This window comes from Erithacus rubecula (genome assembly GCF_903797595.1).
Source record: "Erithacus rubecula genome assembly, chromosome: 9".
In the NCBI taxonomy this organism is placed as follows: Eukaryota; Metazoa; Chordata; class Aves; order Passeriformes; family Muscicapidae; genus Erithacus; species Erithacus rubecula.
This window is the reverse complement of record NC_136660.1, coordinates 20060480-20087831: the sequence shown is the minus strand read 5'-3', so window position 1 is coordinate 20087831 and position 27352 is coordinate 20060480. Positions and strand designations below refer to the sequence as shown.

Sequence of the window (27352 nt, the reverse complement as noted above, 5' to 3'; positions counted from 1 at the left end):
CTCAGTATTTTATTTCTACTCCGGTTTTTCCATAAAGTGAATGTTACAACAGTGCTTCTATTTCTATTAAGTTAGTGAAATGCAACAAAGGAATTAAGAAGTGTACTAGACGTGGTTTGTATGTGACTTTTTTTTCCCCTTCTTGGGTGTTTTAGTAAAGCATATTTGTTCCACTCACATGGTGGTCCTGCCCACAAACATCTTGTTTGTTAACAAGGAGCAGACAAATTCCAAATGAGACCAAACTGTGTATATTAAAACACATTCAAGAACCTGTAGAACTTTACTATTGGAGCAGTTCTGAAATAAGCTACAAACATAAATTCACGTTGATGGTACAACCAGTAATTCTGTGACTGGTTGATGACAGTTATGATCTCTTTGGGACTCTGACAGATTAAAGGAACTGCGTCTTAGCATGTTAAATTTTTTATAATGCACATGGTAAACTCACAGTATCTACACTTAAGGTGGGTGCTGTACACATTTGATTTTTCTCATCCTATATGATTGGCACTGCTGAAGTTGGTGGTTGCCCAAATCCAAAATAAAGAATGAAGTTTTGTTACAAATGCAGTGTTTAATTCAGCATGTACTACTTGCATCAACTGATAGTCCAGTTGTATCAATTGATATGCCAGCTCATACAAAAAAGATGCAGGCTTGTTTTTAGTTATTTGTGAATTCATAACTGCCTAATAGCAACTTCAGAAGAGAAACAGCCCCTTGTTTTTTCTGAACAGTTGAACAAAGCCTGAAGTATAATCTGGGGAAAAACATGGTAAAAACACATGCTTAAACTGACTAATTCACTATACCAATTAAAAAATCCCAAACCACTGTTTTCTGAAAAAAGATACCAACCCAAACTGTTGTAAATATATAAGCTGTAGTAAATTGATCCTTCACTTAAAATCACCAAGCTATGCAATACTTTCCCTTCTTAAAGCTTTCTTATGGATTAAATGAGCATAAATAAAATTAACTTAGCTCTTTGTGGTTTTTTTTGTGTGTTTTTTTTTTTATCCCTGACCCTGCCTCTACATCTCCCTTTCCTGTAGTATTCAGCAATCCCTGACAGTCTTGGTCCCTCGTGTGTGGCCTTTCTTGCATCACACAATATCTTCTGTGAGAAAAGCAGCACTGGAAACATTATTCACACTGTTGTCTACCCAAGACCAGGTAAGAATTAGTTATTAATGTCTTACTGTGATGGATATTGGAATATGCTTGGTCATGTGATGTCCTTGTTTCAGAGTTCTTCAACATGGCTGACTCCAATTCTGCAAGACATGTTGAGGCACATATTTCAGTTTTGTATCTTAGAAAGCAACCAGGAAATTCTGGATCTTATTCACAAGGTATTTGAATGATTTACCACATAGATGTAGTGCTTCTGTATCCTGCTCTTTCAAATCCTCTGAACTTTTATGCAGATGAAAGGTTGTGTGTTCATATTAAGTACTTTGCAATTGCCCTGTGTGATGCTTTACAGTAGAGCAAATGAGTGTTCCTGCAGTTTCTCAGCATGTGTATGATCTTATGTAGGCCCTGTACAAATTTGTAATGGTTTCTACTGTGGTTCTTTCCCAAGGTGTGGCTGGAACTGTTAAACAAGGCATCTGTACAGTATGTTGTTGCAGCTGCTTGTCCATGGATGGGAGCCTGGCTCTGCTTAATGATGCAGCCATCTCATTTGCCCATTGATTTAAACATGTTGCTAGAAGTAAAAACCAGATCCAAAGTAAGTGAAATGTGGCCTCACTAACAGTTCTGAGGAAAGTAGGAAATTGCTTGGCTGTCTGTAAAACACATTCTGAGTGTGTTAGAGGGGGGTGCTGGTGCTTTTCTGCAGTTCCAAATGTCAACTGTCTTACAAGCCTCAAGTCTGTAGAGCAAAAGGGTTCTTGTCAGGTTATCCATGACAATTAAGTTCTTCTGTGTAGTGTTCTTTATGTGGATACTTTATAAGTCTATATTTACGTAGTTCTAAAGCCATCTGTTTGCAGGACTGAGTTAAATCCAAAAGCATTGTGTTATTTCTGGAAACATGCTGAGAGAAGTTTCCTTTTTCCTTTTATTGGCTGTATGTCGAGCATTAAACTTAATATAGTGAAGGAATATAGCATACATTTCATTGGACTACAGAATGCTACTAGGGAACAGGTGATTTACAAGCATTGACTACTTTAAGAAATCTGTTTTCCAGGAAGTGCACTTAGTCCACCTTTTTAATGGTGTGGTGATTATTTGTATTGTTATGGAATATGAATTCATCTTTTCATTACAAACACGCTTTCAACCTTTCCTTTATTCCACAGGAAAAAGCAGGTGCTAAACTGCGTCAAAGTCAAACCCAGAATAAGGAAGTGATTCAGGAATACATTGCTGGGGCAGACAGCATTGCAGAAGATCCAGCAACCAGGGATTACGTTGTCATGCGTGCTCGGATGATGGCAGCCAAGTCAGTTTACTGGAAATACGAAAAAAATACTTAATAGCCATGTATTTTTTTTTTTTCATAATATATAGTGGTTTTGCCAAAATCTAATTACTGTTTTGGCACCTTCATTTTGAATCACTGATTGCAGAGTCATTATAACATTGAAGTGACTGTTCTTTTTCGTCTTGTCAGGTTGCTGGGAGCACTTTGTTGCTGTATTTGTGACCCAGGTGTAAATACTGTTACTCAAGAAATAAAGCCAGCTGAATCATTAGCTCAGCTACTGCTCTTCCACTTGAATTCTAAATCTGCCTTGCAGAGGATTAGTGTTGCATTAGTAATCTGTGAGTGGGCAGCCTTGCAAAAGGTAGGATGTTTCTACAGCAAAAATAAATTTTACTTACTATCTCAATGCACTGCTTGTTCTGTGGTACTTAGCTTGAAATAAGATTTCTGTAGGTAAGCTAAAATAGTGTTTCTACATCTAAATACCAAGATCTTCATAGTTAGACAGTGGAGGAATACAGGACTCACTAGATAAATGCCAGCTGTCAGAACTATGAATCAGTAAATATGCTCACATCTTTTCTACAAATAAATCTATTCTCAAGATGATTTTTATTTAAGGTCAGTGATTCTTTTTAAGATTACTGTCTTTTTTACTCACTGTTTTTCTAGTGGCAGACTTTTTGTTCCTAATCCTTTATCTTTAATATTCTGGGTTATGAATGTTAATAGTCCCTCTGGAAACTGGATTTTTGTAGCTAGATTGAGCTGCCCAGGACTGAACAAAAGAAATTGTGATTATTTAGAGATGCAAATTGTGTTTTTCTCTTACAGGAGTGTACAACTGTTGCTATTTGTGTTCAACCTCGTTTACTTGGGGTCCTTTCTGAACATCTCTATTACGATGAAATTGCTGTTCCTTTTACACGAATGCAAAATGAATGTAAACAACTCATCTCATTGCTAGCTGATGCACACATTGACATTGGAAACAGAGTAAACTGCAGTGTATTTACAATAGATCAAGCTAATGAGCTGGTGAGTAGAGGCATGCTTGCCTTTGTTCCAAATCTGTACTCGTCTTGAAATACACCTTCAGCATAATTATTGCATAGACAGTAACTTGCAGAAATAATGTGATGACCTTTGCATATCTCATGGAAAGGAACGTGTAAAGACTCTTATTGTTTCCCCTGAGGTGTGTTTACAGTCTGACAAAAATCAAGTGCAATGAAAGGGAGTGCAATGGGAGAATAAAACTGAGTGTTCTGATCCCAGGTGTGGATTCTCTATTGAAATCTACACACAAGAAAACAAAGCAGGCTTCAAAACCATTGTTAAAATACTTGTAAATAGATTGAATTCTAGACCTCCTCCCCCCTTGTCCCAGACCTTGTATTCGGCTTTTAATCTTTTTCCAGTGAAAGGTTTAAGCAATGGCAGTCAACCAGTTGTGAGTGGGGAAGGATCTGGAAGGTTCTGCAACTACTTTGTTGTGCTTTTTATTTAGATTTTTATCCAAGTCTCTTTCCTCAAAAGAAAATCGGCTGAGAAACAACTTGTTCATGCACAGGACCTTGCACATCCTTTCTGGATTCTTGTATTCATATTCTGCTTTGCTAATCTGTCACATGCTTACATATTTCCAGACTATCTGGGTAGAATTGACAGATAATGGGACAATCTAATTTTGCAAGAGAACATAAACTGCTCTTGTAGCTTTGAGAATCTAGACTTTAAATGTCTATGATATACCAGATTTTCTCTTTGATCTGCAGTTCAAGATTCCTATTCAGAGTATTTTGGATACATTTTGGAGTATTTAGTGTTATTTACTGGGAAAATGTAGAGGGTGATATGTGGTCAAGTGACTTGTGTTATCCATGAGGATATCCTGATTTATAGTAAATGAAACAGATTGGTAATTCTGTCTTTCCTTTCCCTTAGGTTACTTCTGTTTTCAATGAGGTGACATCATCCTTTACTTTGAATCCTAAAGTTCTGCAACAGTTGGACAGTAAAAGGCAGCAAGTCCAAATGACTGTTACAGAAACAAATCAAGAATGGCAAGTGTTGCATCTGCGTGTCCATACCTTTGCTGCATGTGCAGTTGTGAACTTGCAGCAACTTCCAGAAAAACTAAATCCTGTTATAAAACCCTTAATGGAAGCTATCAAAAAAGAAGAGAATACACTCGTACAAAACTATGTGGCTTCATGTATAGCAAAGTTACTTCAGCAGTGTACAACAAGGTCTCCTTGTCCCAACTCAAAGATTATAAAAAATCTCTGCAACTCCCTGTGTGTGGATCCACACCTTACCCCACTGGCAGCATGTCCTGCACAGCCTCAGAGTAGCCAGGAAAACTCTAAAGGTATGATATCTAAAACTGCCAGGATTCTTAATATGTCTGCTTATTTCTGAGCTGTTGAAATGAGTATTTGAATGAGGCTTGTTTTTCTTGTTTTAAAAAATGCCAGCATCTGAGTATTTATTAATAATTATTTCATTTAGGTATTTTAAACTGTATACAACTAGTGTGTGTTATTTTATATCTATATGGATCTATAAAATACTTTAATTCCAATTTCCAGGTATTGACTCTTGTTTGGTTATTATCCAGTTATGATCACATTTCACTTACAGATGTTATTGAGTAAAAATGGAAATTAGAGTAACCTGTCAAAAATGTGGCTTGTTACATTCCATAGGCTAATCATAAGATAAAAAGGTGAGGACAGTGTTCAAAATGAATAAAATAATCCTATGCATGCCATGGTCATGGATTCTTTAAATGGCTGGCTGTTATTGAAAATGTATGGATTGAATGAACAACCCAGATTAACCCAATTAAGATCTTAATACTGTCAAAGATTCTAACCTGTTTTAAGGTTTGACTGTTGTATGTTTTATTCTTTCTCAATGAATGTGCCCTCCTTTATCTCAGAATAGAATAACTTTCATATCTGATTGAAAGTGAAGCTCTTAGTATAAAATAGAAACATCAACAAATCCAAAGATACTGATGGCATTTTTTATTGTATCATGGCAGAAGCATTGAACTGTTTTAAAGGACACAGAACGTAAACTGGTTGAAACTTTAGAACATGATGTGCTTTTTATGAAATAAAATTGTGCAAATGTTTTAGATTTGATTGATGTATTACCTGTGCTTCTTGCTGAATTATAATTTCTGGCAGTTTGCACACTTTTCATTCCAAGTCTGGAATGTGTTTGTAGCACAGTAACTCTTCTCTGTACGTCGAGGGTGGAAATCTTAATGTTTTTTAAAGCACAATCAGCAGCTGACTTGTAGGTAGCTCTCACTTCCCCCTGTGTGTTAAACTGCAGCTTAAATTTTTTTTTTTCTCCCTTTTCATTTAGGGCCCAACTCTGATAAAGATGGGATGCAGCACACAGTCACTAAGCACAGGGGAATAATTACACTGTACAGACATCAGAAAGCTGCTTTTGCCATCACCAGTCGGCGAGGGCCTACTCCAAAAGCACCAAAAGCCCCCATTGCAGATCTCCCCACAGGCAGCAGTGGAAGCATTCCTACAGAGCTTGATGAGGTACATTTCAAAAGCTTGTATTTGCAACTTCACATTCACTCCTCCTTTCCATTACTTTCCTTACCATGGGATTCACTGGAGTTCATACCATTGTAGTAAGGATGGGCCAGGGTTTTGCATCACATAACAGGAGGTTCTGTGATGCAAGCAGCTTATGTTTGATGTTTTAAATGCTTGTCAGTAAGAACAATAATTCCTGAAACATTTTATTTACTTTAGAATATGAATATCAATATAAGTTAATGCAGATGAATTTCCACAGAGTGGAACAAATACAAGAGCTGTGTCCTACCCATGTTAGTGTTGGTCCATCACAATGCCTGCTGAATGCCTTTGAAGCATTAAAACCAGCAGTTGAAATGTGACTGAAATGTGTGAAACAGCATGTCTGGGTGGTTTTCATACTTGATATCCTAAACTCTCCCATTTTATTAATTTCAAACTTCAATATGTTTTAATAATTAGATTCTAGGCAGCACTGTGAACTCCTAAGCAGTGTTGTAGATTTTGTTCTTAATTATTAGGTTTTTAAATTAATTCTTCTTGCCAAAGAGGGTGGGAGCAAGAGAGGGGGATAAATAAAAAATAAAGTATTGTAAGTTTTCTAGTATAGTACTGTTCTTGGTGTCACTGTATTGGAAATACTTGAGGTTCTGGGTCTGGAACCACTTGGAAACGTCTTGTTGAAATGCACCAGTATCAGCCAAGGGCAAATCTCAAATTCATAGGCTTTGAACAATTGGCTACAAAAGATTTTTGATTTTTTACATCTACAAAGAATAGAGTAATTAACTTGGGGACAAAACCTATTGGTGGAGATGTTGTAGGTAGGTATAAACACGATCAGAATTGACTGCCCATGTAATAGGAGGTCACCTTTGGCAATAATTGTTATTAAATGTGTCTAACCTTGCTACTTCGAATTGTTTAATTCCAGGCTCAAAAACCTTATGTTGTACAGAGAAGAGGAGCTGAATTTGCCTTATCTACTATAGCTAAACATTTTGGTGCTGAAATGGCAACGGGATTGCCACATCTCTGGGATGCTATGGTTGGATCATTAAGGAACAACATTCACATAAATAATTTTGGTAATTGCACTTCTGATTTAAGTTGGGAGGGGTGGCAGGCTGCAGCCATTATGTCAGTTTTAAACTGAACACATTTTCTGATTTTGCCAGACCGAAAGTCATTACTGGAAAAAGGAGATGCTCCTGCTCAGGAGTTGGTGAATTCCTTGCAGGTTTTTGAAACAACAGCAGCTTCAATGGATACTCAGCTACATCCTCTGGTAATCACCTCTTGCATGAAACAGTTTAGTCTCTTTGTTGCTAGTGGCTTAAGTCTTTTTCTTTTTTAGATATTTTTCTGATTTGTGTGGTCAGGGTAGAGGCAAAATGATAGTAATAAAGTCAGTTTATTGCCTGGCTACTCTACCAGACTGAAGGTTGTCAGAAAGGCTGCCTGTGCAGAGAATGCAAAAATTATGGAGACCTCAGTTAATTCCCAAGTAGACCAGATTTGATAATTTAAAAAACTGTTTCTTTCTCTGAACTGTCTATTTCTACTCAGGAGAGAATCCTGCAGTTGGAATAGTTGTGTGAAAGTATCAGTAAAGTACTGGTTAAAAAAAAAAGGAAGGAACAGAACAAGAGTCATCCTTTTGTCTGCATCTAACAGAATTTACAATACTAGCCTATCTGCAGTACTCTATTTCAGAGTAAGTATAGTAGCTCTGCAAGAGACACAGAGAAGGGCAACAGGATGACAAAAATACATGACAAGGCTGCCATGCAAGGAATAAATAGGCCAGAACTCTGGAAAGGATGGGTATAATGAAGGGCTATAGAGTTCTGAGAAGATAGAGATGAATCATGTGGGATTTTTTTACCTGTTTTAATAAAATACCGAAGTGTGTTTTAGTCTATTTAGCATATGCCATGGAAAGACTTTTTTAATATGTCTATTTTATTATACATACACATAAATGTGGTATATAGTTACAGTGTAGATTGGTTTTGATGGGGCTAATACTGTATGCAGTTCAAAAAAAATGTATGGAGTGTCAAAGAGGCTGAACTTTGTTCATCAGACCTAGAATTCAGGGACTTTCACACTAGAAAAAACCTGACTGTGTTTAGGTATCCAATACAGAAGCATATCTGCACTGATGAAAAAGAAGACACATGCCTACACCAAAGACAGATGTGTGTACCCTGCTGGGGACATGCAGATTTCCTTCTGGGTTTCATCCTTGTCACACAGAATTAGTGAGATTCCCAACATGAGTAATTAATCTGCCTAAACACAAAGGGATTGAGTCTTGAACAAATTTGCTAGCTGGAATGAATTCTTAAATCTATGTATCTGTATTTAAGAAGTAATTCCTTTTTTAAAGGAAAAGTTCTGAGTGTTTAGTACTGTATTTTCAGTGTGAAACACTTCCTTGCTAACTAAGGGCTTCATTAATTTTCATTTTGACTGAAATGCTAAATATTTTGTTACTCTGAATTTTATCCGTATTGAAGTACTCAATATGTGCTAAAAGTTCCAATTGCCTTATTCTTCTGAAATTATTTTTTAGTTTTAAGCAATTGTCTTGCAAATGAGCCATTTTAAGCATTCTTAAAAGACTGTAGTTAAAAAATCACAATTTTGTTTATAATTCATATTAATCTTTACTCCCCGCATTTTTTTCTTTTATTCAGTTAATACAGCATTTGCCTCATCTTTACATGTGCCTTCAGCATCCCAGTACTGCTGTGAGACACATGGCTTCCCGTTGTGTGGGTGTTATGAGCAAAATAGCAACCATGGAAACAATGAATATCTTTTTAGAGAAAGTTCTACCCTGGCTGGGAGCAATAGATGACAACACCAAACAAGAAGGTGCTATTGAAGCACTTGCGTGTATCCTTGCTTGTGTATTCAAAAGTGCAGAAACTTCTTCGCTGTAGTTTCATTTGGGTGAACAAAAACAGTTGCCTGAAAAAAATGGGAGAGGAATGAAATAAAATAGCAAGCTGTTTTTTCTCCTGTGGAAAGAAACAGAAGAAACCTTCTTTTCTATTTGCCTTATTTTATCTACCAGCTGGCATTCTGGTGAAGGTAATTCAGTTTCTCAAACCATGCACTTTTCTGGTTGAATGTAATTGGGTAGATCAGATTTGTCTGCTTCTGCATTGCTGTGTTACTAGAAATCTCATTCACCCAAGTGTAATAATTAATGACTCTTACTTATTGAGTGTGAAATCTCCTGGGTGTGTATTTGTCAGACAAACCTCAGCGGTTAAAAACTATTTCCTTAATAACCACTCCAGGTGTAATGGAGCAGCTGGATGTTGGTATTGTTCCATACATTGTTCTTCTAGTGGTTCCAGTTCTGGGCAGAATGAGTGACCAGACAAACAGTGTACGTTTTATGGCCACTCAGTGCTTTGCCACACTGATTAGACTGATGCCTCTTGAGGTAAGCTCGAGCTGTAAGTATGTGGAGTATGTGAACTGGCCTTTCCACTCTTTCACCAGCTGCAAAGTCCAGGCTTCTGGCTTATTAAAGCTGAATGAATAACTGGTTTTATAGGTGTTGAGTCCATAGCAGATGATAGAAGATGCACCCTTTATAAGTAAAATGAACCAAATTGGACCCTGTGTTAGCAATTTTCTAATTTAATGTTAAAATAAAATTTCTCTTTATAAGAAGCTCATTTCAGCTGTATACACAATTAAATGGTAGATTTATTAATTTTGTGTGTAATGCTGCTTTTCTTAGTTTGGTTTTAAACGTTTTAGGAATTCTGTGTGCACTCTCCTTAGGTATGTGAGAAATGCACAAAAGCAGTTTTAAAAAAAAAAGCTGATTTAAAAGAAAAGCCAAAAATAACATAAATTGTGTAGGGATAAGTAGGGCCACTTATTACTAGTTCTTAAAATTAAAAAGTACCACCCTTTGTATTCAGGCAACATATTGTGTATTATGATGCAGTGGTGTTTAGTCAATACAGATCTGCTTCAGTCTCTCACTCCTGCTGCAGCTTGTATACCTCAGACAACTTTTGATGTTGTGCATCAAGGACTACAATGCCTCTAAGTAACTTAATGTGACCACCAGATGGTAATAGAAGACAGTTTAGAATTTTCACAGCAATAATGAAAAACAATTGTCAGTTTAATGGGTTTTTTATTATTTCACTTTTTAATTTAGCATTATGGAACCTTAGAATCTAATACCTAGCAATCTGCATTAACAGGAGCACTTACTTTGTATAAGTATATCTCAACTGAGATGTTGAACAAGTTGAAAGTGAGCAAAGAACAAAATTTCTAACATGTTCATTGCAGTGCTATTTGCATCAGACTCACCTTCATGCACATCTTAAACACTGTCCTGTGGAATACACATAGCTTAGGGCTTGGGGGGGTGTTTAAAGGTGTTTTTAATAAAATTCAGTGAGATTCTCTTAAAAACATACTTTACTTGTTTTATTAATTGCATGTACATGCATGATCACTTCGTATTTCTTTTCTATAGTTATGGAAGAAGTGCCTTAAAATTTCCCTTTCTGATTAAGAAAGTTCATATCAGATATTGAACTATATTTAATACATAAGCACAGAGTGAAGCAGATTAATAAAAAGAGAAAATACTTCTATTGTTATGGAACAGTATTTTATTTAACAATAAATACATGGCATTAAGTGAGTTGGGGCAACTTAACTATGCTCTGTTTCCTGCATATTTATGCTGGAATTAATTATTCCTGCAACCATAAAAATGAAAGTATGACTGAGAGAAGGATTGTAAGATAAATGGTTCAACTTAATCAAACTTGGATTGATTAGCAATCCTGCTGCAAGTTGACAGCACACTTGAACCAAATTATCTGGCATAGTGTTCATAGTGCAGATAAGTTTTTTTAAAAGGGAGTGCAGGCAGAGCATTGGGCAAGGAGGCTATGCCACATACACAGTGGAATTATTTGATAGAGGATTTTTTTGGCCAGCCTCTGTGAGTGATCAGTAAGTTGAAGTAAAGCTGGCTGAAGATGGAGGAGGCATAGAAAAATGGGATGACAGATGTGATGGTGGGAAAATAGTAGTGCCTCTGCTGGTACTGCATGCTATTGGCAAACAAGAATGAGCATATCTGGCCCCCAAATGCCTTTTTTGAGTGTCTGGCCTGGTATGGGGACTACCTAGGAAGTAAAGGTTTGCTGTTAAAACCTAGAGGGATGCAGGTTTGTTTACAGTTTCCAACTGCTGGAATTCATCCTATGGATTTTAGTATCTCTTTAGATCTAGTTCTACTCAGTAGGAGAAAAATCCATCAAACTTTGGATGGTAGCTTGTGGCTTGAAGAGTGGGTGTCATAGGATTCTATAGCCAGACAGATAAACTCTGATTAGAGATAGAACACCTCAGTCTCTGTAGAACCTTAGCAGTGTGACCAGATTTTTCCATCTTTTGTGTAATTTCTGTCAGTTATTTTCAATGTGCCCTCTTGGGGCAGGATGTCTCTTGCACCTTACAACCCAGCATGTGTTGACCTGCAAGTAATCAAACAGGTATAGCTAAATATAGAATTTAAATCCTGAGTTTAGATTCAGATATTTGAGAAGACTGCAGATCTTTAGTGTGTTTAAAATGTCTGACTATGAGGTTTCTTTTTCTTCTCTGTGTGGCAATTAAGTCCTGTAGCCCTTACATGACTGCTTTAAAAATGTTACCCTAGGCTGGTATACCAGACCCACCAAACATGTCTGAAGAATTAATCAGAATGAAGGCTAAAGAACGTCACTTTCTGGAACAATTACTGGATGGAAAGAAACTGGAAAACTATGAAATTCCAGTACCAATCAAAGCAGAGCTCAGAAAATACCAGCAGGTAACAGCTTTTATTTGGTTTTAAAAGTTCTAGTCTTTTATGATTTCATAGATTAGCAGGAGTTTTTCAGGTACTGGCATTTTTCTTGAGGATTTGAGTGTTTTTGTTTCTGTTTTGCAATGTATATCTTGAACTCTGGATAAGGAAGGACAAATGAAGTAATGCATACTACTTATACTCTTCTAATGCTATTTTTTCCCCTTCCTGGATTTTGCCTTTTTTTCTGGGAATGGGCCAGTCATCTGTGCCTTGCCAACACTGACTGTGCAGCACCACTGCAAAGCCAGGCCTTACTGTACCATTTGGGTGCTTGTTTTTCCCTTTATTCCCTCTGCTTTTAGAATGGGCTGTAGTGGATGCATTTGTGCTGGGAAACCAGCTCCTAGTTTGGTAATGCTGGTCATTGAACATACGGATGTTTGAGCTGAAGCTCAACTAGCAAAAAGCCATTTTTTACTTTAGGCACTTCCTTTTCTGATTTCAGGATGGAGTGAATTGGCTTGCATTTCTCAATAAATACAAACTTCATGGAATTCTGTGTGATGACATGGGCTTAGGAAAAACTTTACAGTCCATTTGCATTCTTGCAGGTGATCATTGCCTCAGGTAAGCTTAAACAAATAACATTCTGTCTTGGACCTTAATGCTAGGTCTTATGTGTGGTAATGAATCTGGGCATAGTCCTGGGCAACTGTGACTGTAGGTGGCTGTGCTTGGAAAGGGGGTTTGGACCAGGTGGCTTCCACAGGTCCCTTCCCACTTCTACTCTTCTGTGAAAAACAATTTTTTGAAACTCTATTTTATACCCTTAAAGGGCTCAGGAATATGCAAGAACAAAACTGGTGGACAGTGTCCCTCTTCCCTCCTTGGTGGTGTGTCCTCCTACACTCACAGGACACTGGGTGGATGAAGTGGGCAAATTTTGCTCGAAGGAATATCTTAATCCATTGCACTATACAGGACCTCCTACTGAGAGAGCAAGGTAATTTATGCATTTATAACTGGTTTAGAGTAAAGTATCACACATGGAATTTTTCAATTTACTTTACTGCTACTACTGAACCATAGTTTGTGGGCATGGAAACACTTTGGTAGTATCTTTAAAGGCTGAAATAATAATGTATAAGGAACTCTTCAATTAACTCCTCATTTTTTTTTCTTCAGATTGCAACACCAGGTGAAGAGACACAATCTCATAGTGGCTTCATATGATGTTGTAAGAAATGACATTGACTTCTTTAGGTAAGAATGGGTTTGTTTTCTGAGGTTTTTAAAAGTCATTTGAATTTTAAATGCTACTTAAGTCTGTGTTCTTCTTTTCTAGAAATATTAAGTTTAATTACTGCATTCTTGATGAAGGTCATGTAATAAAAAATGGAAAAACAAAGCTGTCAAAAGCAGTAAAACAACTGACTGCTAATTACAGGATAATTCTTTCTGGGACACCAATCCAGGTAACTGATTTCCTATTTTGGATGAGTAGAAGAAAATTGAAACAAGATAGACCTATATTACACTTGCACAGTTTATTGTACCTTTTAACAATCATCTTGTTCAAACTATACATTGTAAAACAGCTTTTCACTTCTAAATGCTCAAAACATCTTTTCCTTTTCCTGGTATAGGAGAATGAATGAAGGTTTTATGGTGTTAATGGGGTTCAAAAGGTGGCAGCAAGACTTTCTCTACCATTTCCTCTTCAAGTGTCAGGCAGGGAAGAGACCATTTCCCTATACCTCAAGTAAAATTAGCAGGAAACTCTGTTCTGAGATCTCCAGATTTTGATCTTTGTCCTAATGACTTGCCTGTGCAGTATCTGTCACACCCAGGACTATGACTACTGGTGTGTCCTGGGTTTTGTTGACCAGAAGAACTGAGTGTGGCTTAAGGTTCTGGACACAGTGGGAAGTGCATTTATACATTCAAGTGCATGCAAACGTATTTCTGTAACTCTGATGGACAAAAGAGCCACCAAACTCCAGGAGCTCAGGACTGGGTTGTAGTGTGAGGTTTGTAGGGTTTTAAATGTCTGAATTTTTTGATACTTGCAACAACTTACTACTTCTGAAAATAAATTATCGAATGTTTCTTTTATGTTCAGAACAATGTCTTGGAGTTGTGGTCGTTGTTTGACTTCCTAATGCCAGGATTCTTGGGCACTGAACGCCAGTTTGCAGCACGTTATGGCAAACCAATCCTGGCAAGCAGAGATGCACGAAGCTCCAGTCGAGAGCAAGAGGCTGGTAAGGATCACATGTTTAATCTTTGGGCTGTTGTTTTAGCCTTTTAAATGAGAACTGCTCATGAAAAGTGTGGTTAGTTCTAACATTAGAGATTGAGGGGGAGCTGAATGTTTTGAAAAACGTGTTTTTCTTCTAAAACACTGGTGCTGTTGCCCTCACTAGGGGTACTCGCAATGGAAGCCCTGCACCGCCAAGTCCTGCCATTCCTGCTAAGGAGAATGAAAGAGGATGTGCTGCAAGATCTTCCACCCAAAATTATTCAAGATTATTACTGTATTCTCAGTCCTCTACAGGTATGCTTAAAAAGTGGCTGAAAGTTTATTTTTCAGCACAGTTAACACCATAAGGGCATTAATTCTGTATTCTTGTGTCAATGTGATATCAGCTCTGACATTCTCTGCATTTACTAAAAATTTTGTAGTATGTTTAGAACACTTAATTCCAGTCCTGTAGTAATAGAGTATTTCTTGAACTTAATTTTGGGCGTTGTTCAGGAACAACATGTAGGCATCTGCAGATTGTTTGTTTTTCAATAACACTTTCCAAGTTGCAAGAAAATAAATGGCAAGAGATTCTGTTGTTAATGTTTATCTTGTGTTACATATAATACAGATTTCTTGATGTATGGTAACTCAGAATTTTAACTTGAAATTAAACTCTGAATAGGGCTGTCTATCTTCTGTCAGGAAAAAGCACACTCATTCTCTTGTCTGGTCTACAGGTTCAACTTTATGAAGATTTTGCCAAGTCTCGTGCCAAATGTGATATTGATGAAACAGTTTCTTCAATTTCAATGAATGAAGAAACTGAAAAACCAAAGCTTAAATCTACAGGTCATGTATTTCAGGTAAAATTTTTTTCAGTAGTTTTTATTACCTAGTACATATATTTTTTTGTACCTGTATATATAGATTTAGTAAATAAATGAAAACCAAAAGAGTAAACTTAGACATTTGGGGCCATATAATCTAAGTAGAGTATTTATGTCTGGAATGTGATGTATAGCTATTATGTTTAAATTATGTGTCTTATGAAGCATAACACTGCCTCTTATTTTTAATGAGATCTACTCAGTTGGTGTTCAGCTGTTTTGTGAATCTTGTAAAAACTGAGTACTTAGAGAGCAAAATCTCAGAATGAGGGAAGTAATTCTGATTGCACCAGCTGTTACACTTCAACATTAAGATTCTACAGCATGGACAAAACGTTTCCTTAAGGGTAGATCTGAATTTATGAAGGCTCACGATCTTACAGAATTGCGGATTAACTCTGGGTTAATTGGAAATAATGATTCTCAAACTGCTCCCAAACCAATTTCTGCTATTGCAGACTCAGATGAGAATGTGGGAAATAGTAATCCTTGCATCTTCCCTGAAAGAAGGGACCCAGATCACAATGAGTGTGACAGTGTTTGGATACAATTTGAAATGCAGGTTTTAAATGTGCAGTTTTGATGAAAACACAAAGTCCAGAATGTGGCTGAGTGACCCCTGTACTTACAATCAAATGTGTTAATCCTCTTTCTGTAACTGTGTTCTTGCTAATTATTTCTTTGATCTTCATTTCTTAAAAAAATTAAAGGCATTGCAGTATTTACGGAAGCTCTGCAACCATCCAGCATTAGTGCTCACAACCCAACATCCAGAATATAAGAGAATTACAGAGCAACTTGCAGCTCAGAATTCATCCCTTCGAGATATTCAACATGCACCTAAGCTGTCTGCTTTAAAACAAGTAAGTGGATGTGTGTTGTGCCTTAAATTCCCCAAATGTCTCTTTCTGCTACAGTTTAAGATGTTTTATTTAAGATTTCATCAATAGGGAAACTTTTTAAATAAAATTCAGTAGCAAATGAAAAGGAATGGAAGGATGTTTCAGGGATATGCCCTATTTTCCCTGATAATTTAAGAGGGAGGGGGAAACACCATCTTCGTGGTGATGATGTTTCTGTAACTTTTTAGAATATGAAAAACCTATTTTGTTTCCCTCTTTCTGCAGATTTTTTCATTTTTATTGCATAGGGGACTACTTCCTTGATAAAGTTAGATTGCATTGCATAGCTTTACTTACAATCAAATTTAAGTGAAGAGAATGTTTTAAGTTTTTTTATTTTTTAATGACTCAAGTTTTTCATAGTTTGACAGGGAAGCCAAACTTTGACTTCTTATACTTTAAGTGACTGTCATTTAGATACTTTCTCTGCAGTTTGTTTCTCTCATTTCTACGTTTGATAATCAACAAATGTCTATGTTTACATGACATCTACAGTCATTTCAATTACACATTTTAAATTAAAGTTCTTTTACTTAAAGCTGCTGCTAGACTGTGGTTTGGGCAATGGTGGATCTTCAGAAAGTGGTACAGAAGCTGTTGTGGCCCAGCACAGAGTGCTTATCTTCTGTCAGCTGAAGAGTATGCTGGATATAGTGGAGCACGACCTCCTCAGACCTCAGTTACCCTCAGTTACTTACTTACGACTGGACGGCAGCATCCCTGCTGGGCAGAGACATTCCATTGTTTCCCGGTATGCATGATCCCCTCAGAACCAGTATGAGGCCAGCTTTAATGAACTGTATATTTATATGGTGCAAAATTGGGGGTTTTGTCTGACTCAAAGCAGATTAAATTCAGATTCTTTATTTAAATGAAACTTACCATGCTTAACTTCTTGTATGCAGGTTTAATAATGATCCATCTATAGATGTTCTTTTGCTCACCACTCATGTTGGTGGACTGGGACTTAACTTGACAGGGGCTGACACAGTTGTATTTGTGGAACATGACTGGAACCCGATGAGGGACCTGCAAGCCATGGATCGGGCCCATCGCATTGGGCAGGTGAGAACCTCTTCATTTCTCATAAGGGTGGCTTTTCTCTTGCTGAATTTGCCTGAGAGAGTTTGTAGTGCATAACAAAGTGACATCTGTAGGTTTCTACCAAGCTTTCATTCATACTTATTTCTGGTAAATATGCCTGCTGCTGAAGTGTGTACTTCCTCATTCTGCCCCCAACTTGATAAGTCTTCTGTACTTCTGAGCTGCTGGGGAGAGGCCAGAGAATCACCCTTAGGTGGAAGAAGAGATGACAAAGAGCTGATTCAAGGAACTGAAGGGACAATCCACAGGGTTGCCTTCTCTGATGTTTGGACAGGGCAAGAATGACTGCTGGTAGTCTTCCCCTAGAGCTGCAAAAACCAGTGAATTCTTCCAGAGTACAGAGGCAACTGAAGATGCCTCTGCTGTAGAGTGGCAGAGTCTTGTGCTTTCCATCTAATGTCTGTCTCTGAGTACAGTTACTGAAAGGTAACTCAAAGCCAAACTGCTTCTAGACTGTCCATGGTAAACACTAAAAGCTTATGCTTTTCTGAATACCTGAGATTATGCTTACATTGTATCTTACCTAAGATTACACACTTTTTAACTTAAGTGTGCCTTTTTTTCTTTCAGAAACGTGTTGTTAATGTATATCGCCTGATAACCAGGGGAACTCTGGAAGAGAAGATCATGGGTCTTCAAAAGTTCAAAATGAATATTGCAAATACAGTGATCAGCCAGGAAAATGCAAGCCTGCAGAGCATGGGAACAGAGCAGCTTCTTGATCTGTTCACTCTTGACAAGGTAAAGAGACATTTTTATAAATACCTGCCAAAAATAGAGTCAGCTTAGGGAAGAGCTTTGCTTTGAAATATAGAATTTAATCACACAAATGCTTAAGTTGGACTGATGAATAGTAGACAGCTCTCTGAACAGCAGGAGGATGTGATATTTCCCCAGAAGAATTATCAGACTTGAAGAATTTTAGATTGTTGAAAACATTATTCTGTATATTAACAGAAATTATTTTTCTTTTGTGAAGGATGGCAAAACTGAAAAAGCAGATACCTCTACCTCTTCTGGGAAAGCATCAATGAAATCAGTACTCGAAAACCTTGGAGAACTATGGGATCAAGAGCAGTATGACACTGAATACAGTCTAGAAAACTTTATGCATTCATTAAAGTAACCATCACATATTTGTAATACAACTGCTGCTAGTTCACATATTTTTCTGCTGATATTCAGCAAACTTCAAAGCATATAGAGTGAACCTTTAGCTTAATGTGTAAATAGACTTACTTAAAGAAGAATCTTCAAAAGACTGGCACAAAGTAGTGTCAGCTGTTTCACTGGGAAGTTATTCTGTCTTAAACGTTTGCACTGTATAAAAACTTTAAATGTAAACATTGTGAGGTGATTCAAATTTTACTTGTTCTGAACAGCTGCAAATTCTTACTTGGTAGAAGAATTAAAACAAAGCAGGTTTTTACATTTGTTAACAAGTGTTGCTTGTGTTTGCAGTTAAGTCCACCATTATTTCTTTCTGTATCTATAATAGTTTTGTACAGTTGTTTCAGTGAGTACTTCAGGTTGTTCAGTGTACATTTTTCTTTTAAACACAACTTGCTTTTATGGTGTATTTAAAAAGCAGTTTTCAAGTTAAGCTTTCATTCAGATCATTTCAGGACTTGTATCACTAGAGGCAAAGCCTAGAAGCCTTGGAAGTGTTGAATAATGGAATGGCACTAGGCCTGTGCACCCACCTTTGTATATGGACTATAAATATATCACACTCTTCAGTCTTTTGACATCATCTTGTGAGAACAGTTGACTTGAACTTTTTAATGTAATGAGCTCTATTAAATACAGGTAATGGCCTATTTGAGGCCATGTTTGCATCCTGTTAGCAGGGGTGTACTTTTTTAATTTATCTATAAGGCTAGAATATAGCCACTTTGAGAGATGCATGTATTCCATATGTTTCAATCCTATATATTTTTTGTAACTAAAAGAAGAAATTAAATATACAGACATTTTCCAGAAGTAGATTTTACACTGTCTAGGATTCTAAAATCCATGCTAAAAGTGACTGTGTACTAAACTGATGCATGATTTAAAGCTTCTTACAGGAATAGGGAGGACTTCTTTTCTTTAGGAGAAAATATACATAGAAATACCTACATTCAGTTTGAGGTAATTGAATAGCTAAAATGGTGTAACAAAGATAGTAAAAGACTTTAATAGCAGTGAGTGAGAATAATATGGCTGTATGTTATGCAGCTTTTTATAAAAAAGGGAGGCAGTAGTAAAAGTGTGTTTCTAGATGTGCATATGTACCAGTATATGCACTTTTTATAAATATTAAATTATAGATAACTTACAGCAGTTGTCTGAACACATAGAATATATGTATAAATATAAAACCTAAGGTTTGTAGCTTGCTGTGTGCTTAAGCATCAGAGCTTAAAAACCACCAGAGACCTCAACTATTGTAAAATAAGATGGTTTTAAAACTATATAAATCAAGACAGTTCTACAGCATTGGAGACAAGGTAATGTCACATTTCAGTAGTTATGAACTGCCAGATTGTAACTAATTAGCATTCCATGAAAATAAAACAAACTGGGAATATATAAGTTGTATGTTGAGTTTGTCCATCTTTAGTTTTGTTTCTGTAAGGAAGACTTATCTGGCTGCATAAAAAACCTAATGCTTTTGGAAATTGCAGCTGGATTATGAACATTATATTGGTTAATTTCTACCTTCAGACTATTGCTGTTGTGCTTTCAGCTGATGATCCAAGCAGGGGAGACAAGATGGGGCTTGGTGGTGTTTGCAGAGAATTTACAATGCTGGAATAATGCATACTTGAAGATAACTTGGTGCAGTAATTTGGTGATAGTGCCTAGAAATAACGAGATTTTTGAATAAAGAAACTTCTTTAGTGGTAAAAATTGCATATGTTTTTCTTCAATAGTTTTATTAGGTGCAGTGGTAAGAAACTGTTTGGGTCCTGTTGGAAAAGAAATAGCATAGGACTGTTTTGAGCCAGTTATTTATCATATTGAGGTTGCTATGCAACTGTAATTTTAGTGATGGCTCTCTTGGATATCACATCAAGAAGACTTCTGCTCCTGAAAACCAAGGGAAGGCAGAAGCTAGAATAATGATTTCAATATTATTGTATATACTTACTGATCTTAAGTGTTCTGTGAATTAATGCTTTGAAATGTAACTCAACAGGAGCACTGCCCGAACTATATAAAAAATGAAGTTTTTGTTCCCTTAAATATTTAACAAAGAGCTCTTCTATGCTTTTCAAACAAGCAGAGCATTTGCAAAGATCTGGCTTGTTTGTGCAGTGTCTTCAGTGTACAAACTGGATTCACTTACAGCAAAAAAAATAGCTCTTACAATGCCTCTAACTGCATTTGATCCCTTTAATGGATCTTCAGCTGGGCCAGGCCAGGAGTGGGCTGGAATAGGAAAGTTTCTTTATTTCTAGGCTGAAATGAAACCTTCAAATAGGTCAGGTTCTCAGCACCAACCTGCTCTGCTCTGCCCCTAGTACAGGTTGTTACTTGCTAATGATAATGTACCCTAAGCCTTGACTGACTGCAGGTGGAGTCACCAGAGGCCCAAAGAAAGAGGAACTGAGTAGAATCATGCATAGGCTCAGAATGCTTTGGGTTGCAAGTGACTAAAGATGATCCAGTTCCAAAGCCCTTCCATGGGCAGGAACACCTTCCACTACACCAGACTGCTCCAAGATCTGTTCAACCTGTATTGAACACTTCCAGGGATGGGGCTTTCATAACTTTTCTGGGCAATGTGTTCCACTGCCTCATACTCAAGGCTTGATGCATTGTGTGTAATTTACACTGGATTAAACTAGTCTCTCTCATCATTTAATAGCATTGAAAAAACACTAATAATCACCAACACCCTACCTCCAAATTAATGTAGTCCCTGTTTCAGACCTTTCTGACCTATGAAAATGAAGTTCCTTTGACTGGTGACCTCATTCTGGGCTGGCAGGAATGACTTTGAAACAACTTGAAACAACTGTACACATAATGCTGCTTTTCAGCCAAACTTAAGGACTGCTTGAAAATCTATTTGAAACTAAATGGAGAACTACATTCTGCAAACATGCACCAGGTCTGCATAAACACACCTTCTGCTGTGTCTTGTACTTAATTTAACAAAGAATTCAATCTAACAAGTCTTTCTCCATGCATGTTATCTTTGGAATTCACTTAGGAAACTGCTCACTTTCTATACATTTACTTATAACTATTGCAGGTTTCTAGGTTGGTTTTTTTATCCTCCCTAATGCTTTAGGAAGTTTTTTTTCCAAGCTTGCTGAAAGCAACATTATACTGAATATCCAGGGTATACATAGTGATTTAGTTTAATGCAAATTAATTCAAGTTGAGTCTTTTGTTTTAGTCCATTAGCTTTACATATGTTTTACCTTAAGATTACCAGATTTAAAGACAAATGTGTACATTTGCCATTAGTGGTATCCCCAGCTTTCCTACTCTTACGGCTCTGCAGGTTTGTAAGGCAAAGAGCACACATTTCTTATGAAACCTCAATTCAAACAGAAGTAGGGCAACTTTTAAGCCATATTAGAAACTCTGGAAAACTTCTAAGATGAAAACATATTAACTTGCTTACAAATGGTAAATAATGTAGTGTTAAATCTGTCTTGGTGTGCAGTGTTAATAGAGCTTTGGCATAGGGCAAACTTTAAAGCTTTTAAGGATCACAGCAGTAATTGACTTGGGCTAAGTTGCTTTGTAATCAAAAGCTTGGAAGATGGAGTTCTTTCTTTAAACCAGGCAGAGAGATGCTTTAGAGTAAAAAATAATTTTTTAAATCACATTTAAGTGAATTACTTTCAAGGATAGTTTTCTGAATATAAAGATTTTTATAGAGATCATAATCCATCTAAATTCTTTCAGTGGTCTATTAAAAGACATGACCTTTGAATTTGTGCCAGAAACCCTTTAAGTTGGTTCCTTCTAGTAGCTTCAGTAGTTCTCCAGTATTCTCCTCTACAGCAGGTTTGCAAGCATCTGTTCAGTTACACTGTCTGTTTTTAAGGCCAACTCACTGTTCAGGAATCAGGATTTAGTTGATACTCTGGCAGCCAGACCAGACTCAGGGATTCTGCCCAGCAAGTGAAAGCTCCCTTTGGTGTGAGACTGACAGCACTACCCTTTCCAATACAGGAATTCCACTCCCCTCCTGGCAAGACTATATAGCAGCAGGGTAAGAGAGCTCTAACTTCACACTGACAATTCTGTCATCTTGGATGTCACTCAAAAGGAGATGCCCTTCATCTGCTGTGTGTGTGCACAGGCAGAGCTCTGCTGGTATGAACCGTGTTGGTTGGAGCAAGCATGGTACTCAAAATACCAAGTCCTCTCCATTCATAAGCCTTATGCAATAACAACAACATTTTCTTAATTTTCTTCTAACAGGTACCTTTAACATAAAGAATAGAAGGTCTGTGCCAAGCTCATCTGTATATTTTTTTCTTAGGCAACAGCTAAATACACTATACTTACACTGTACATATGCTGCAGTGGATAGACAGGAAGACAAGATAGAAAGGTGTCCTGTGCCAAGGTTAAGGTATTTTTATTAACTTCTTGTAGACACTGGGATCCAGACTTGCAACTTTATATCTCAAGCTGTACACACCAGCCTTGGATCTGGACAGACCAGCACACGTGGGTTTAGGAAATTTGTTAAGCTGTCCTTCCTTAAGGCTATCAAACCTTTAAAAAGTCATAGGTTCAAGACTTGTTCTGTTTTCTTAGCTCAGTCGTGTGAGTAGCTAACTTGGATTTGGGTGTCTGATGATTTATGAAGTAATCAAAAATCACAAACTCTTAGAGATTATGACCTTCAGTATTTTCTTTTAAAGTAAAATTCAGACCAGGATTTGCTAAGTTGTAAGAGGAATTCCACATACTAAAGGAAAACGATTACTGCTCAATTTCTCTTCAGATGAGGGAAGGAAGTTGATCCAGAGAGCAGAAACTTCAAACCCATAAATTCAGCCTCAGGTGCAAAAGCTGCAGGAATGGGGAGAAAGGAAGGATATACTGCATCCTGCCAAATGGCTGTTCCAGGGATGCAGCAGAGTGAACTACTCTGCAGTTCAGGGAGAGGCTCAGAAATAGCTGAGCTATCAGAATATGCTGGCCATGTCTCCAATACACTCCAGTTCCAGGGGCCTTTGCAGGGCTATGCTGTGCTCTCCATGCCAAGGGTGTGCCTGCCAGAGACTTCCCATATGTCAGAGTAATTGCATTTCACAGCTTATGCAGGCTGGGTGCTTAAATACTCCATTGAGAAAATGGTAATACTGCTCAGTGTAGTGGCCCAAGCAATCATGTGGTTAACTTGTGTGCTTTTTGCTGCTGTTTCAATGTTAGCTCTCTCTAAGTAAATACTGTGCTCTCCAGATACACATTTATGTATTCTGACCCTGTTTCTTGTGACTCATACTGCACTAACAGAGATTTAATTATCAGTCACAGCCCAACATCTGAGAAATAAAACCTTCAAGTAGAAATCTGTAATGGTAAGCCAAGTGAAGAGCTAGCACAGATGTTAAAATCTACTTTTGCAAGAATAGACCCTGAAAAAGTCAGTTGAATTTGTCATGATCTCTGCTGTAGCCAGAGAGGGAAGACATTAAAAGTACATCAACTCCCAGAAAACGACGCATTCCAATTCCTGCCTTTCTTCTGAATCCGAGCTGCCTCACTTAACAGCAAAACTGACTTTTGACATTGCATTACCAAAACAAGTGTGCCTTTAGGAAAATGCTGCACTGTATTTTGATCTATTTCTCCATGCTGCCCTCGCCTCCACACAGTCCAAATTATACAACACTTCTGGGACACTTGCAACTGTTCTTTCTTGGCCTCTATTTTGCAAGTATCATCACTCACAAATCACAACAATCAAACTGAATCAAACCTGTCAACTGAACTTCAGGTACTCAGGTACTATTTCATGTTCATTTGCACACATTTGGTTACCTATATAAACACAGGCAGTATTCACTTCTGGGCACAAAGTCAAAATGCAGCCCATGCTCATATTCAAGAGAATGTGTTTTCAAGAGATGGCCGAGGAAGGAATCATGCACAATAACAAAAGCAGCAGTAAGGGCCAGCCCACCAGTGTCTGTCTTCATTTATGACTAATTTAAAGCTCACCCACTTAGGCATCATATCAGTTACATTATCAGTTCATTTGCAAGCTGGAAAGGACAGCGTGGCAGAATTCAAAGTTGGTGCTTCTGCTTTCTTTGCTGCCCTGGTGAGAGCTGCAAGATGCGATCAGCATTTCAGGCTTCTCATGGCTGGCACAGTCAGCAGTAGTTAATTATTGTTTATAAAATGCAGAACTCTGTGTTCTCACAGTTAAAAGTTGCATCACTCTTTGGCTGTGCCTATTATTTATCAGCTGAAGAGCAAGGCAGCAAACAAAGCAGAGAGAGTGAAAAAACACCAAAACTCATGACAGTTTACATAGGCTGTGTAGGGGCAGGGAAAGCAAAGGAGGAGGATAGTACACGGGATGCACTTGCCATCAGCCTGTTTTCCCTGGCTCTGTTTGGTTTATTTCTCCCAGTTTCCCACTGTGCGGTATTTTTTCCTCCCAATATAGATGTGGTCACAGCTGGCAAAGCCACCACAGTACTGCTGTGGAAGAGATTAAAATGCCTTACCCCTGGGAGCCTGGGGTGTGCTGCTTCATCCTCATCCCACTTAGGCAGGAAAAGTAGCTCCGGCCACCACCACAGGAGCCTGCTGTGCCACCCCAAAGGAGAAAACAAACCAGCCAGACTCAAAGTTCAGATAAGTTTAAGAGGCAGATGGCTACGAACACCCCACAGCTTCTTGCACCTGCACAGAAACCCAGAGAGAAACAACAACCCTTCCACAGGAGCTAAGGCCCAACACAGGCCGTGAGGGTGCAGCAGCCAGCGCTGCCTTCATAGTCATAAAACCACGGAATATCCTGAATTGAAAGGGATCCACAAGGCTCATGGAGTCCCACTCCTGGCCCTGCACAGCACTGCTCTAAGAGTCACAGTGTTCCTGAAAACATTGTCTAAATAGCTCTTGAGCTCTGTCAGGGTTGGTGCTGTGACCACTGCCCTGGGGCGCCTGTTCCAGCACCCATCTACCTCCGGGGTGAAGAGCCTCGTCCCAATATCCGACCTAACCCTTCCCTGCCTTCATGCCCTCGCTATCCCTCCCTCACCAAATTGCATAGCAGAAGAAAGGGCTTCAGCACCACGAGTCTGTCTCTCCCTGCTCCTCGGGCTCCGGCCATGGCCCTCACGGGGAAGGGGCTGGAGGGACGGGCCCCTCAGAGCCCGCCGGGCGCTCTGTGGGATCGCGCAGTGCCCTCCCCGCCCCTCAGAGACCCCACTGATGGCGGCTGCCCAGCGCAAGCCGGCCCCAAATTCCGCGTGTTCCCATTTCATCCCCTCCCTGGTTTTCCACTGTTTTTCCACTGGTTTTCCACGGAACCAGCTCCAGCCTCAGGCCCGGGGCCAGGCGGGCAGGCCGGGGGTATGCGGGCCCGGCAGTGCGGCCCCGGAGGCGGCTCCAGCAGAACCTGCGCTGCTCTGGGTTCCTGCAGGTGAGGATCAGCCCGGCTTCGGGGCCGGGCTTTGCACCTTGGATTTCTCTGGTTATCCGCCCAAGGTCTCTACAGGCAAGGGGGCTCCTCTCCGTTTCGTTAGTGTGCTGCTGACCTGTCACAGAGTAAGACTTGAATTCTTAGCAGAGATGTATTCAAGGCACTAAATGGCTTTTGCAATTATTAGATGCCTTTATCAGCTTTGCTTTGGCACTTAATCAGCCGCAAAAGCTATTTATTGCCTCATAAACTCCTCTGCAGCAAGCATTATCCTTTAATTAATCCCTGAAAATTACAAAGGCTGATGAGGTAACCCCGTTTTCACACCACCCAGTTAAGCTGAGGAGAATTTGTTGCTGTTTTCCCTTTTCATTTTGTTTTTAGACGTTTGTCAGCTGTCTCAGTCAGAGGGCTTGTTAGGACAGGTAGCAGCAATTTAGCAGCATGTCCCAGGTAACAAATAGCAGCCAAATCACTGAGCTGTGAGGATTATTCACAGCTGAGAAAGTTAGGAGATGAGTAAAACTTAAGCCTTAATTTAACTCACATTAAAATAGGAAAGACTATCTGAACAGCATGTGGCTGCAGAATTAAAGGATGTTACAGACTCATTAAAAGATTGGACCGGTTGCTAATTAGGATTTTTTGAAACTAAGGACACAATGGCAGAAGTAGATCTCTTACATACTGAGAGACTTCAGATGCATTCTTTCTTTGTATATCATTAACTTTTGTATATCAGCACTTAGAGGAATTCAAAGCAACCAAAAAGCATCAAGATCTCTCTATGTCTGCAACAGCTCCATACCTCAAGATTTCCACTAGAATAGTGCTTTGTAATCTGGATACAAGTTTTCTTTACAACACAGACATCAAATTTTGCTATTTCCACATACCCCAACCTATACCCCCACCAGATTCAAACATTAAAGTAAAGCAGTTCACAAAATAGCAAAAATGTTAGGCATCACTATATCAAACTTTTATCTGACCTTATGAGAACTAGAATTATAGCTGGAATTTAACTGTTCTTGTGTAAACATGTTAATTCTACTTTACAGGGGGGTGAGAAGAGCAAGAAACTTTCCCCTAAATATTTGGGAGTTGGCAATGCTGAGTCCTACCTCTTTGCTTCCCATGAATGACTGATAATTGTTGTGGAATTGTTGTTGGCTGCTTGGAAAAATGATGTCAAGAGAGAAGGTGTTTCATCCAGGTCAGTTGCTGAGTTGCAAAAAGGTGTTGGGACCATGTAATCAGCCAGTTCTCTGCAGAAAATGTATCACAAAACGTAAACTGTATTTTAGGAAGCACCTAGTGATGCAGGTAGCTAAGGTAGAAGAAATTTGGTAGGAGACTTGAAGTATAGGAAAGGAGGTTGTTCTAAAAATTATTGCAACATATTTCCCCATCAGCATTTACAGTTTCCAAAGCAAATTCTGAAAGGGAAAAATATCATTTGTGTATGAGAAATGGGAAAAGAGATGGAGAAAGCTGGGAAAAAATGTTGCCTTCCATGTCTCTTAAAGCTCTTTATTTTTCTTCATCATTGAAAGAAAAAACACAACCCAAACCCACAAAAACCTCAACCTTGTTCTAATCCTAGCTCACAGCTGCTAGGGAATTTACATTTCCTGTGGCAGGTGTTAATCACAGTGAGACTAAAGAGCAGTTCCACTTCAGTGAGTCTTTCTGTGT

The 27352-nt window shown here is 38.4% G+C and overlaps 1 protein-coding gene across 1 annotated transcript in view; it reads left to right on the top strand.

Moving 5' to 3' along the window:
- The window catches only part of BTAF1 (B-TFIID TATA-box binding protein associated factor 1), a 39548-nt gene extending 20674 nt beyond the window's left edge, over positions 1 to 18874 (top strand). Inside the window, exons 14-38 of the mRNA XM_079312023.1 lie at positions 1062 to 1182; positions 1257 to 1361; positions 1595 to 1744; positions 2322 to 2464; positions 2636 to 2810; positions 3284 to 3487; positions 4397 to 4823; positions 5834 to 6024; positions 6962 to 7115; positions 7206 to 7315; positions 8733 to 8934; positions 9345 to 9493; positions 11756 to 11908; positions 12393 to 12514; positions 12723 to 12890; positions 13073 to 13150; positions 13233 to 13362; positions 14010 to 14151; positions 14314 to 14444; positions 14873 to 14998; positions 15733 to 15885; positions 16464 to 16675; positions 16830 to 16989; positions 17599 to 17769; positions 18008 to 18874. Coding sequence (XP_079168149.1) covers positions 1062 to 1182; positions 1257 to 1361; positions 1595 to 1744; positions 2322 to 2464; positions 2636 to 2810; positions 3284 to 3487; positions 4397 to 4823; positions 5834 to 6024; positions 6962 to 7115; positions 7206 to 7315; positions 8733 to 8934; positions 9345 to 9493; positions 11756 to 11908; positions 12393 to 12514; positions 12723 to 12890; positions 13073 to 13150; positions 13233 to 13362; positions 14010 to 14151; positions 14314 to 14444; positions 14873 to 14998; positions 15733 to 15885; positions 16464 to 16675; positions 16830 to 16989; positions 17599 to 17769; positions 18008 to 18154 — 4024 coding nt within the window. The 3' untranslated portion in view covers positions 18155 to 18874. The remainder of the gene's footprint in view (positions 1 to 1061; positions 1183 to 1256; positions 1362 to 1594; positions 1745 to 2321; positions 2465 to 2635; positions 2811 to 3283; positions 3488 to 4396; positions 4824 to 5833; positions 6025 to 6961; positions 7116 to 7205; positions 7316 to 8732; positions 8935 to 9344; positions 9494 to 11755; positions 11909 to 12392; positions 12515 to 12722; positions 12891 to 13072; positions 13151 to 13232; positions 13363 to 14009; positions 14152 to 14313; positions 14445 to 14872; positions 14999 to 15732; positions 15886 to 16463; positions 16676 to 16829; positions 16990 to 17598; positions 17770 to 18007) is intronic.
- Positions 18875 to 27352: the final 8478 nt, after the last annotated feature.